Raw genomic sequence first — 12613 nt, 5'->3', positions numbered from 1 at the left:
CAACAGCTGTGTGCAGATCAACAATGGATCATATATCGAGTGCAGAGAGAGTATGAGCGTGCAGCGTTTAAAGCGTGGAAGTACTGACCTTACTTTGAGTTTGATTCCATAAAAAGTGACAAAAACATTAGTGTCCGTTGTGCGTGGGAAGAAAACTTCTTTTTACAGCGAAAAAACCCCTAAACTTCCAAACAAGCACCGAGTAGCTACGACGTAATGGGAAACTCACAGAGAAACTCGCGGATTCTTCCACTGACCGCTGCACACCTGCACCAGGGTAACCCTCCGCCTACCCCACTCCTGCTTTACAGGTGAAAATAGAGCAACAGGACCGCTAGTCTTTGACTTTATTTATTTTCTGCTGTGTTTTACTTGCATCTATTTGAAAGACTGAGTGTAAACACACAAAAAATATTTTATTTTATGTGCTGGAATGTGCAGAAAATAGGTTTAAATGTTAAACTAATTTCTTCCAGTCAGAGAATGTTGCAGATAATTAAATGTTTGCTTGATGCATAAAGTTAAAAGATTAAAACTAATAAAACAAGTTTTAAAAAGAGACTTTTCCATTTGATTACATTTTGTATGATGATTATGTAGAAAAAGTAGAATTGGGCTGAAAGATCTATCACTTTATCACCTATTCAGGTTGTAAATCGTGTTTTTAAAAAGTAACTAAGTAACTAATTACTTTTGAAAATAAGTAACGGGATTACTTTTTGGGGAAAGTAATCAGTAATTAGTTACTGATTACTTTTTTCAAGTAACTTGACCAACACTGCTCCCACTGTCGATGAGCAAACAACCAGAAGCTGATTTATTTAAGCAACAATATGTTCAGTTAAGTGTAATTTATATGGATTAAGTGGCCCACACTAACACACCAAACAAAGTCCCAGCTGACAGATCATTACTGATGCGAATAATGATTTCGATGTAATGAAGTAAGATTTATTTGAACTTCTTCCAGGTCAAAGGCGCACATTTATCAGGTGTCGGGCAGCAGCGTGACTCAGCCAATTAGAGTCGAGGAGCAGAAGTTTCCATATTAATTACATCATTACAGATCTGTCCAACTCAATTTATACAGTCGCTCTATTACAGAAACAGGCTTTAGCTTTGCTAATGGACTCCAGTGACGCCTGGTATCAGTCGCAGATGGTAACGGTGCAGGTCGCTCTGGCGAACGCTGTCTCGGGTCCAACGACAAAGACAGCAGTCCTCACTACGAGGTCATAGTTTCAAACACATGATGTCACTGCTTTGAGCCAGCTTCAGTCTACTGTACGTTATTAAATCATCTTACAGTACAGCAGCGCGTGTAAGCGATCAGCTCAAGTTTCACGGCAAAGCGCTGACAGATGTGTCACATTATGAGGCGTGACATGGCTGCGGCGGTCGGCGCTGCTCTGTCGAGGCCGTCTGACCCCTCGCAGCTGTTGTCTCGTCAGCGCACGGCGTGCGTGTGTCGGTCACGGTGTCCGGTTGGCAGCTTTCAGAGCGGACCTGTCTGCTGTCAGCCGCCCTCTGTGATCTCTGTGTGCTGTAGGTCTGAGACAGCAGCACGAGTTTTATTCCCCGGCAGGAAACACATCAGCGCGAGAAGCCGTGTTGGACCCTCGGTGCACCAGCAGCCCGCGTGTTCCTGTCAAGTTTTCTCCTCCACCTGTAGAGATTTAACAAGCTGAAAGTTTTCCACACTGAGCTTCAACAACAATTCTTCTTCAGCTCGTGGGCTCGACGCTCGGCTTAGCCGTACGCAGGCCGGCGTGTCCACAAATAATAACATGTTTATAAACCAGTACAGCCAAAGCCTTTCTCTGCTGTTCCCACACAGAGTTAACGATCTCTTTCTGTCTTTAGGTTTGTATCTTTATTGGAGAGACGCTGCTTTTCCTCAACTGGGCCATAACAGCAGACATCTTAATGGTAAGTGTTGAGAAACCAGTACTTCTCCTCTGGGTCACTGGAAATTCCAGCGACAAACTTTACCAATGGAGTCGTCAGATTAGATGCAGGTTTGGAAACGTGCGAGCGGCCGACAGTTCGGGCGTGGCTGATAATCGCCGCCTCGACTGAGGCTGCGTCACCGCGCTGGTGAAAACAAACACAGGGGAGGTTTTTCTCTGATGTGTGTTTTAGTGTCTAAAAGTTCAAATCAGCCAAATGAAATCGGATTTTCCGCTGAGCCGGGTGAACGAAGCAGCGGCTGGATTTGTGTTTGTGGTGACTGTGTGGAGACGAAGCACTGTGGACGACTTTTACTGAGACTGGCACAATCTGATATCCTCGTGTTGGTGTTGTTCTCAGATCATCATACTAAAGGTTGTTCCAGGATCAACATTGCAAGTTGCAAAAAAAAAAAACATTGCAAAAAAAAAAACAAAAAAAAAAAACATTGCAAGTGACCAATCAGAATGTTGTGATGTCATACTTTTGCGACTTCGGGAAAAACCGGCGTAAAACAAAAAACTGTACTTAAGCTGCGAGAAACTGCCTTTGTCCGCCGATCAACGGACCCTGACCCTGACCCTTTAATAAACGCTAAGCAGAATTGATATTGTCCTTGCAACATTGGAATTTCATAAATGCACGAATGGGTTGGTGCGCAAAAGAATAACGTCACAATAATGTGATTGGTCACTTGCAATGTTGAACCTGGAACAACATTTTCATGGTGATCTGGGAACAACACCAACACGACGATATCAGATCATCCGTGTGGAGACGCAGCACTGTGGACGACTTTTACTGAGACTGGCAGGTGTGCCTGGGCTGTCCTCTGACTGCAGCAGTTATTTATTCCAGTTACTTTGTGCTGCTGCATGTTTCAGCCTTTGTTTCTTTGTGTGTTTGCAGTTTGTTGTTATACCCACGCGGAGAGCAACAGCTGTCGCCTTCCAGAGCTTCACCTCTCATCTCCTGGGTGATGCAGGAAGTCCATACCTGATAGGCCTGGTAAGACCCTCCCAACACAACACTGTGTGATGATCTGGGTGTGAAGAGGGAATGTGTTTAAGGTTTAACCAGTGCAGTACTGCTGCAACACAAACGATGCTCAGTTCTCGCTTTAAGTAGGACGGTGCAAAGTGGAGCTTTTAGCTCACGTCTCAGGAGAGAACAGAGCTGTGATTTCACCGCTGCTCTTCAGGCTGTCAGTGGCTTTCTCTAGTAAGGGGCCTCTGTTACTGCATTCATCTGGTCAGGAGACGAAAATGGCTCTTACCGCCACGCTGGGCCTCAAAGGTCACAAGCAGCCCCCTGCCCCACATCCCACCCTTCACACTGCAAGTATACAACCAAAGAACAGCATTTAGGGGCCCGAGTGAAAGTGCTGCTTGCTATTCAGTCAAGTGTGAAACAGGATTCAAACTGTCGAGTAAAATTCTTCACATTTCAGCCTGAGCTTAAACGATGTTAAATAGTAGCTCACAGACGGCGTGCGCGCTTGTTCAGCGTGCACGAAGCGTGAACAGAATCAGTGATGGCCATAGAGCGTGTCACAATCTATGCACACACTTGACTTTATCATAACCGCCTTTGTGTTGTGTTGTCGTGCCCTGGCTCACAGCCTGGCTCACAGCCTGGCTCAGCTACATTAACAAAAGCAGTGGAAGTGTTTGATTAGTGGATCAAACTGGCCTGACAGGCTCACGCAGACGCAGGTGTCTGCAGAGCTGCAGGCAGAAGACCGCGGTGGTTTCTTCCTTCAATGGAAATGTTGAAATAGTGTCTAAGCCCGAGTAACAAAAGAAGCAGCAAATGATTTACAGACTGATCAAAGCCTTTAAAAAATACACATTCTGTGGTGATTCAGGTTCAGGGGCGGGCACTGCATTGTGCCTGCACATTCAATAGATCAATTATATTCTACAGATGCCACAGAGAGATTTTCCTTTGATAACTGTATGACTCATTCTCAATCACCTTGATTCTACTCATTTGAAACTGTCTAACCACAGAAACAGATCAGTCGCAGCAGGAGAAATGCAACGTGTTGCCGACAGGGAGGATTTGTCTCTGCTTGAAATCATTGTGCTTTATGTTGGATAAATAAAACAGGTGGAGTCAGCTACGTCCACGCGTAAAGGCAGAAATGAAGGAAAACGCTGCTAGGAACATGCCAAAGCAGCAGGTGGCGCTATATTCCTAACCTGCAGAAATGTTGGCCAATCAGAAGTCTAGAAGCCTCGGTGGGAAAAAGTAAACAAAGCTGGGGCATAGAAGCAGAACCGAGTCGTATGTGTGGAGGGACAGTAACTGTGTGTGTATATGTAAGCATTTAAACACTGCAGAGACAATTAACAGTAACAGTATTGTAGAAATTCATTTCACCGAAACAATAACATGGCGCACAGTGTGACGTCAAAAAAAGTGCACACCTTTGACGCTGCGTTTTCTCCGTTTTTCTCGTCCACACGTAAATGCAAAAACTGAGTTTTCAAAAATATCCAGAGGCCGGAGTTTTTAAAAATCTCCGTTTTCAGTGACCAAAAACGCCGTTTACGTGTGGACGAAAGGTGCAAACGCATAGAAAAATCTGCGTTTTCAAATATACCCGAGTACGTGTGGACATAGCCTCGCTGGTATAATAAAACTTCTCGGTTTTCTTCCTGAATTTTACCAAGTAAAACAGAAAATTAACCAGCAGATGAAATATTAATTGAAAGAACAGATTATTTAGACAGGACCATAGCAGCGCAGCTTTGTTGTCTATTAAACATGCAGACGGCCGACATGAAACTGAGAAGGTGAGAAACAGCATGAGAAGAGGAGCTGGGGTGGAGGCGGGTTGCAAAGCTGCTTGCAGCAGCACAGAAGGTGTCCCGAGGTTAAAACAGCAGTTTATGAGCAGACAACTGGAGATCTGAAAGAATATCAGCTGAGCTGTCATGTGATGTGTGCTGGCATTGAGCTCATCAACCTTATATTGCCTTTTATATAGTTCGATATAAGATTATTACTTAGCGGTTGTTGCCCATGCCCCAAATGTCGGTAAACACACACAGCTCGGTATTTAAGGCACTAAAGCCTGCGTCCAGGCTTCAGGGGTCACAGTTCACCTCTGGGTGACACAGCCGACCGCCGGCGGTTTCTCAGACCTTCACAAACCCAGGACCGCAGCGTAGACTGCTCTGAGTGCGTCAGCTCTGTTGTTGTGCAGTGGTTAGACGAGTGCCACGGCGCTGTCGCAGCACAGGCTGAGTGCAGGCAGAGACGCAGTCGCCCGTGCACGCTGTCACAAATACTGTGAATGAGCAAAGTGGAGAGTCACAGGAAAAACAGACCAGTGGTTATTGCTTAGCAACCACAGGAGAAAGTGAGTCGTCTTGGTTCACAATTAGGTTTTGACGTGTGACACGGAGATCCTGCACAACAAACCACTGCGGCATTTCCAGTACGCCTGCTCCACATGGCCGCGCCTGCAGATATCGGTGCCCGCATGCCGCACAGATACCACTTCCTGTCGTGTAAAAAAACAAAGATTCCTCTCTATCAGCGCGTAACCAAAACGAATCCCCCGAGAAGGACATGATGGACTCCACCTATACTGTGAAGTAGGACACAGCCAGAGGCAGAGTGGGTGGCAGGGGGATGCCGCTGACAATCTCAGCAATCGTCCAAGAAATGCTTTCTGGCTCAGTAATTAGACGTGCGGCTGTTCTCCACGTAGTGTTAGTCAAGCTGCACTCTGTACAGACAATTGACTGTACTTAACGAAATGGCCTCTGCACCAGCCTCACACACACACACACACACACACATTTGGTCATTTTCTGCCACTTTTCTCTCCCTTTCTGTAATGGCTCCTTATTAAGCATGCACGTGGCTGCACATAGCAGCACATACACGCATGCAGTCCTCCTGTCAGTATTTCTTAAGCTCTCCCTGCAGAAGACCTGGCTTTTGCTGACATAACAAGAAATGCCTGTGCTTTAGTGACCTATTGTTGCCCACGGATTCGACAGCCCACAGTCTGCTAAAAGCTGCCAGCAGCCTCCTCTCCGTCACGACTGTCAGAGCAGCGATCTCTGGAGGCAGAGACGGTCGCTTCACTCCCACCGCTCTCCAGCTGCTGTTTTTCTCGACACTGCGCACAACAGAAGATGAAGATGAGCTATTAGCTGTGAAATCCTGCCTATTTTAGGACAAAAACAAGGCGTCTTACATCATGTGTCGGTTTTGAAATGATGAAATGTGCTGAACTCACGCTGTGAGGCTGTGAGCAGCTTGTAGTGTGTCAGAGCATTAGGAGATAAATAAAGGTTTTGAATGAGTACAATCTTTCCTGTTGTTGTGTTTGTGGTCATGTGTCATTGTGTGTGTGCGTCTGGCCTGATTGCAGATCTCGGACGCCCTTCAGCAGAAGTACACTACATCAGCGCTGTGGCGGTTCCTGAGTTTGGGCTACGCCCTCATGCTCTGTCCCTTCATCATCGTCCTGGGGGGCATGTTTTTCCTGGCCACCGCGCTCTATTTTCTGGATGACAAAGATAAAGCTGAGGCCCAGTAAGTGTTTTTGAATAACTCATCATTATTTCATGTATTATTGAGTCATTCATTCCTTAAATATTTCATACTTACTCGACGTGTCCTCTGCATTTCTGAGTCAGACCTCCACAAGTTCAAAACAAATCATCTTAGTTGCGAGAAGTTGAGGAGGTGTCAGCAATGCTTGTATTATTTATTGTCAGCAGAGATTTTTTATTTACGCTCGAGTTTGAGGCGAGCCAGGGACACGGCGCCCGAGCGATGCCAACACTGGTGCCAACCCGGAGGACCCAGAAAGGCCCCGAGCCAGCAGAAAGTCCCAGTCAGCCAAAAATGCTCCAGAGCTGTTGTAGCCATCAATTTGTTCTCACTAAGACGTTTACCAGCCTGTCCTACTCATACATTCATATTTTCCCTCCTTCAAACAGCAGGTCACAGCCTTAAAAGGCAAAAACACACTCGTCCTTCTTCAGGCTTCTTATTTCCTCCTGACGACTTTTTTCCTGTTTTTTTTCATCACGTCGGCTTCTCCCCTGGTGCCAGCGTTCTAAGAAATGACTTCCTTCCTGCTAAAGATGACGGGCGTTTTTAGACAGGATGGCAGTCTGATGTCTGTCTTCGCCCGATCGACTTAGTCACTCGTTGTTTCCCAGAGTTTCCAAACCCTGTTCGAGCTTTTTTTATCCAGCTTGGTCAAAATAATCACCAGAGGAGCATTTTAGTGTCGCTGCCATATTTGTAGTCCAAGCTGCCGTTCACGCTGTTGATGTTTCCTCTGTGAAATGTTAATATACGGTTTTAAAGAGCTCTTTTTAAAGACATCACTGCTGTAGCTACGAAGCCACGCTTGCCATTGTGCCAGTAATAGATACGAGGCTGTGGCCAAACATGCAACCACATTATTGCAGATTGCATAGCAGATGGCAAATGTTCACTCAAACTATGTCCAACCACAAGCCCTTAACTTTCACTGTTTAGGTCTAATGTTGCAGCATGTGCAGAGCTACACAGCCTGGAGGGTCGTCATCGTGTCCTCATACAAATACTTCACATGCTGTATGGAAGTTAGCATTAAGGTCAATTGGATTCAACGCCAGTACAGCGTTAAGTCTCCGTGTATAAAAGACTAAAATCTGTATTAATCAGTATGTAATAAATCCTTATGCTGCTCAGAGTCTGCAGTAATACGTGTGAGTATGCAGACGTCACACAGACACTGTGGTAGGAAGAACACCATCCACACCCACAGCGTGCTCCTGTGGAAAGCTGAAGCATAAACGACTGTGAATCCACTCGGTACAACAGCAAACGTTCATACCTGCGCAAATATCCCATCAGACTGAAACAGCAGCAGCTCTTATGTAACAAACAGCGAACAGCACCTCGGGGACCGAGAAAGCTCACAACACGCACAACTTTGTCGAACGAGGGTTGTTCCACGACTCGGCTATTTATAGATCCCATTCACACTATAAAGCCCCAATTTATACACAGCGCCCTGCACCCCCCCGTCCTCCTCCGCTGAGTGTGTCCTCAGACACTCTGAGCTATTTATAAAAAGCTGAACAAGGAACTCGTCAGAGTGTGTGTCTAATTCCTGCCTTAAAGATTGCTTTATTATTTCTAGGTTGTTAGCTTTTTGTGGCTGCAGGGTTGCCATTAATAGCTCCGGTTCATTGCACACACACACACACACCCTTCTCGCACATTTATCCAGTCCACATTTACACTCGGTGATGTGTGACAGCAGATCTGTCTCAGCCGCCATGACTGTGAGCTTCGATCGAGCGCTTCCAGCAGGCAGGCGCTGCAGCTTGGTGAGAACAGGATGTGGACATGATGGAAATTAGGATGAAACGGGAAGAAAAACTGAGGATTCATAAACATATAGTGAATTGTGTGTTTTTTAGCAAGATGCTAAAATGATTCTTCTTTCTTCAGGTGTAACCAGGCAACACAGCCCCCGTCTTCAGTCAAGGTATGACCAGGTAAATTGCCTTTTATCCTAAACACACTTTCAGCAGCAGCAGCAGTGACAGTCTCAGCTCACTGACTTTTACAGAGCTCCCTTCTCAGTACCTGGCAGCGCTTTTCATTGGGAGACACCTAAAACAAGGCCATACGTTAACCTGAGGCCACGCAGAGCTTTACAGCAGTGCAGGTGATAAACACGAAGCCATTCGGCGTCTACTCAGGCGTTCTTTGAATTGTGGTTATTTGACCAACTACTTGGCATCTTATCAGGACCTGAGGTGCCTTTCCTATTTCCTGCCTTTATCACTCTGACACACATGGTGCAAAACCTCCCTAATTATTAACTCAGCAGAAAAGCACACAATAACTGGCAGCAAACCAGCAGACTCTGCACAATGGGGGGGGGGGGGGCACAAGAATAAACTTTGACTCCCTGATTAGGAAGACAAGAAAATCTGCCGTGACTTATTTGTAAAGGTTATCATGTACAGCTGAAAGGCCGGGCTTTTACTCTGTTCTTTGGAGCCCTGGCTGGGTTTAATTGACCTCTAAATATTTATCAAACGGAAACGGAAAAAACTGCCAATTGATGCTTGTAATTTTGGCTTTTTTTCACTACTGTGAAATAATCTGTCTGTGTGAGCCAAGGTCCCGCCTGCTGGTGTAACCAGGATAGACAAACGAGAAAACAAAGGCGTTGGAGTTTTGACCGGATGGACAGAGTTCAGGTCAGGAAAGTGTGATCATCGGCCAAAGTTGCAGCTGCCTGTAGTATTTGAGAGCAACGGTCGATTAGATGGAAAATTAGTCTGAGAGTGCGACTTCACACAGACGGTAGAAAGAATGATCGTCCTGAGAAAACCTGATTATCTGTGTGCATGTAGGAAAGTTGTCCTCTGCTCATCCTGCACATTTTACGAAATAAACATAGAAATTAAAATTCGAAGATTACAACTGACGAGACGCTACGCTGGTGGCACCGCTCAGTTCAGGTTTGCTCGTACAACACCAAGTCAGAAAAGTGTAAAAGCCTCCTTTGACGACAACAGAAACTGTGCAAACAACAGTGTAAATATTCGCCTTGAGAATAAGAATGTTTTCAACAATTAACACTGAAAGCTGCACCACCGTGTGGCATAGCATGACTCACAGCAACCAAATGTTTACTGTGATGGATTACCTATTACAGGTGAGATCTTGGCAAGTAGATTTGCATGGAGCACTGATGGATGGGAGGCACCGGCTGCCTCGAAGGCAGAAAATCAATCTCAAAATTTGCAGAATGCTTCAGAATATATTCTGCAGAAACATGGGGGCATAACATTTGTATATAATGGGCTGCAAAATATCGAAACACCAGTGCTGTCCTGTACGTCCTGCAGTGTCATTCCCATTGGCAGGGTGAGATTAGCGTGCATAGCTAATGACAGGTGACACGAAAGGCGCCGCCGCCGTGCATATTGTGTTTCAGTGCTCTCGGCCTGAGGGCCTCATCACTTCTCTGTCACACGCAGCAGCCAAAGCATTTTGTTCCTGCTGTCACACGGTGCTAATTATAGAGAACAGTGATTACAGCTGCATGAGGTCAGAGTTGAGTCTGCCTGTGACATTTCTGCTCTGCAACCACATCGTTCCAACTAATTGATTCTCAACAGATTTGATGTGGAGGGTAATCCAGTCAATGGCAGGTAGCATTTCCTCCCTTGGGTCTGATTCAAGATCAATACAGAAAACAGATTACCTGCTCAGCGATGACACGTGTTCACGCTCACTTTGACCGCTGTGTGCAGCCGTCAAATAGAAACAGGCCGCCAAATAGAAACAGGCCGCCAAATAGAAACAGGCCGTCAAATAAGATAGAAACAGGCCGACAAATAGAAACAGGCCAACAAACAGAAACAGGCCGACAAACAGAAACAGGCCGTCAAATAGAAACAGGCCGTCAAATAGAATAGAAACAGGCCGTCAAATAGAAACAGGCCGACAAATAGAAACAGGCCAACAAACAGAAACAGGCCGACAAACAGAAACAGGCCGTCAAATAGAAACAGGCCGTCAAATAGAATAGAAACAGGCCGTCAAATAGAAACAGGCCGACAAATAGAAACAGGCCGACAAATAGAAACAAGCCGTCAAATAGAAACAGGCCGACAAATAGAAACAGGCCGTCAAATCGACAAATAGAATAGAAACAGGCCGTCAAATAGAAACAGGCCGACAAATAGAATAGAAACAGGCCGACAAATAGAAACAGGCCGACAAATAGAATAGAAACAGGCCGTCAAATAGAATAGAAACAGTGTGTGTGCATATGCATGTGTGTCCGACAAATAGAAACAGGCCGTCAAATAGAAACAGGCCGACAAATAGAATAGAAACAGGCCGTCAAATAGAATAGAAACAGTGTGTGTGCATATGCATGTGTGGCCGACAAATAGAAACAGGCCGACAAATAGAAAAAGGCTGTCAAATAGAAACAGACCGACAAATAGAAACAGGCCGACAAATAGAAACAGGCCGACAAATAGAATAGAAACAGTGTGTGTGCATATGCATGTGTGGCCGACAAATAGAAACAGGCCGACAAATAGAAACAGGCCGACAAATAGAAACAGACCGACAAATAGAAAAAGGCCGACAAATAGAAACAGGCCGACAAATAGAAAAAGGCTGTCAAATAGAAACAGACCGACAAATAGAAACAGGCCGACAAATAGAAACAGGCCGACAAATAGAATAGAAACAGTGTGTGTGCATATGCATGTGTGGCCGACAAATAGAAACAGGCCGACAAATAGAAACAGGCCGACAAATAGAAACAGACCGACAAATAGAAACAGGCCGACAAATAGAAACAGACCGACAAATAGAAACAGACCGACAAATAGAAAAAGGCCGACAAATAGAAACAGGCCGACAAATAGAATAGAAACAGGCCATCAAATAGAAACAGGCCGTCAAATAGAAACAGGCCGACAAATATGAAATTATGAAGCGCTGGAAAAGTTTAGGGAGAATATTTTAATTTGAAAAAGTGTCTGAATCCATCAAGAAGTGGGAGCTTGTGTGAGCAGAGAAAAGACACTTCTGCTGAATAAATGAGGATGAAGGGAGGCAGTAATCGCTTAAGCTGTTATACATCGTGAGCTATTAATCTCCGGCGAAGCAATCCCAGACGGAGATGAGATACGCCGACATCCAATTAACTTCATTTGCAAGAGGAACTGGCCTCTGCTGACCAGGTATCCTCCACCCCGCCGCACAATACCCCGAGGACGTCCCTGAGCCGGGGGCCGTCAAAAGATCGGCGTGTGATGTGACAGCGGACCTTCACGCTCATTTATTCAGTAACTGCAATCCCGGAAATTTAAATCATGATGCAAAACTCTGAGTTAATCACTGCTGTCCAAACTTTAACTGTTACAACTGTTTATACAGCTGCAGGCACAAACTTTCCTTCTTCCCCCTCTTATCATTCAACAAAGGCTCAGAGTCCTCAGTCAGCAGAGCTCGCTGGGGTCACCGTGCAGCAACCGCAGACCGCACACACACACACACACACACACACACACACACACACACACACACACACACACATGCATATGCACACACACACACATGCATATGCACACACACACACATGCATATGCACACACACACACATGCATATGCACACACGGGAAGTATAGAGCAGGCTGTGGTGGGACTCCTATAGCTTTTATTGCATTGCTCCTGTTTCATGACGTTGTGAATGCCGTGTTTTCTTTATTGTATCTTTGGCCTTCAGTCTGGTTTCGTCGCTCCTCCATCACATCTCAGCCGACATGTTTTTGCTTCCAAAAACTGCTGCATGTTGGTTTGATTAGTCTTTGTTTGCTTGCCAAATCACTCAGTCCTCCACTTTGCTGCAGAAGCCAGCACAGTAATTGTAAAGCTGCGAGGAGGCAGGCCAGTCCCACAAATATCAAAGCATTCACAACTCTAATTATCTCTCCATCACACTAGCGTTTGGGTATTTTAATTGCAAGTCTGTCTCATAAACAATTCAGAGTTTACAGCAACAACTGGAACTAATAACAGAGAAAAATGCTTCATCCCAGAGAGGACTGGATCTGCATATGCAAACCAGAAATCCCTTAATCCTCTT

At 45.4% G+C, this 12613-nt stretch overlaps 1 protein-coding gene across 2 annotated transcripts in view; it reads left to right on the top strand.

Moving 5' to 3' along the window:
- Positions 1–12613, top strand: part of spns2 (SPNS lysolipid transporter 2, sphingosine-1-phosphate) — a 62337-nt gene that overhangs the window by 46695 nt on the left and 3029 nt on the right. The window contains exons 9-12 of one of the 2 annotated variants that reach the window (XM_085174051.1): positions 1864–1929; positions 2860–2958; positions 6347–6510; positions 8434–8470. In XM_085174051.1, the coding sequence (XP_085030177.1) occupies positions 1864–1929; positions 2860–2958; positions 6347–6510; positions 8434–8470 (366 nt within the window). Of the gene's footprint in view, positions 1–1863; positions 1930–2859; positions 2959–6346; positions 6511–8433; positions 8481–12613 lie in introns of both variants that reach the window. The other variant, XM_085174052.1, reaches the window with a different exon arrangement.

This window comes from Neolamprologus multifasciatus, chromosome 10 (genome assembly GCF_963576455.1).
Source record: "Neolamprologus multifasciatus chromosome 10, fNeoMul1.2, whole genome shotgun sequence".
Taxonomy (NCBI): domain Eukaryota; kingdom Metazoa; phylum Chordata; class Actinopteri; order Cichliformes; family Cichlidae; genus Neolamprologus; species Neolamprologus multifasciatus.
Note: the sequence above shows the minus strand (reverse complement) of the source record. Positions and strands in the feature narration are given on the sequence as shown.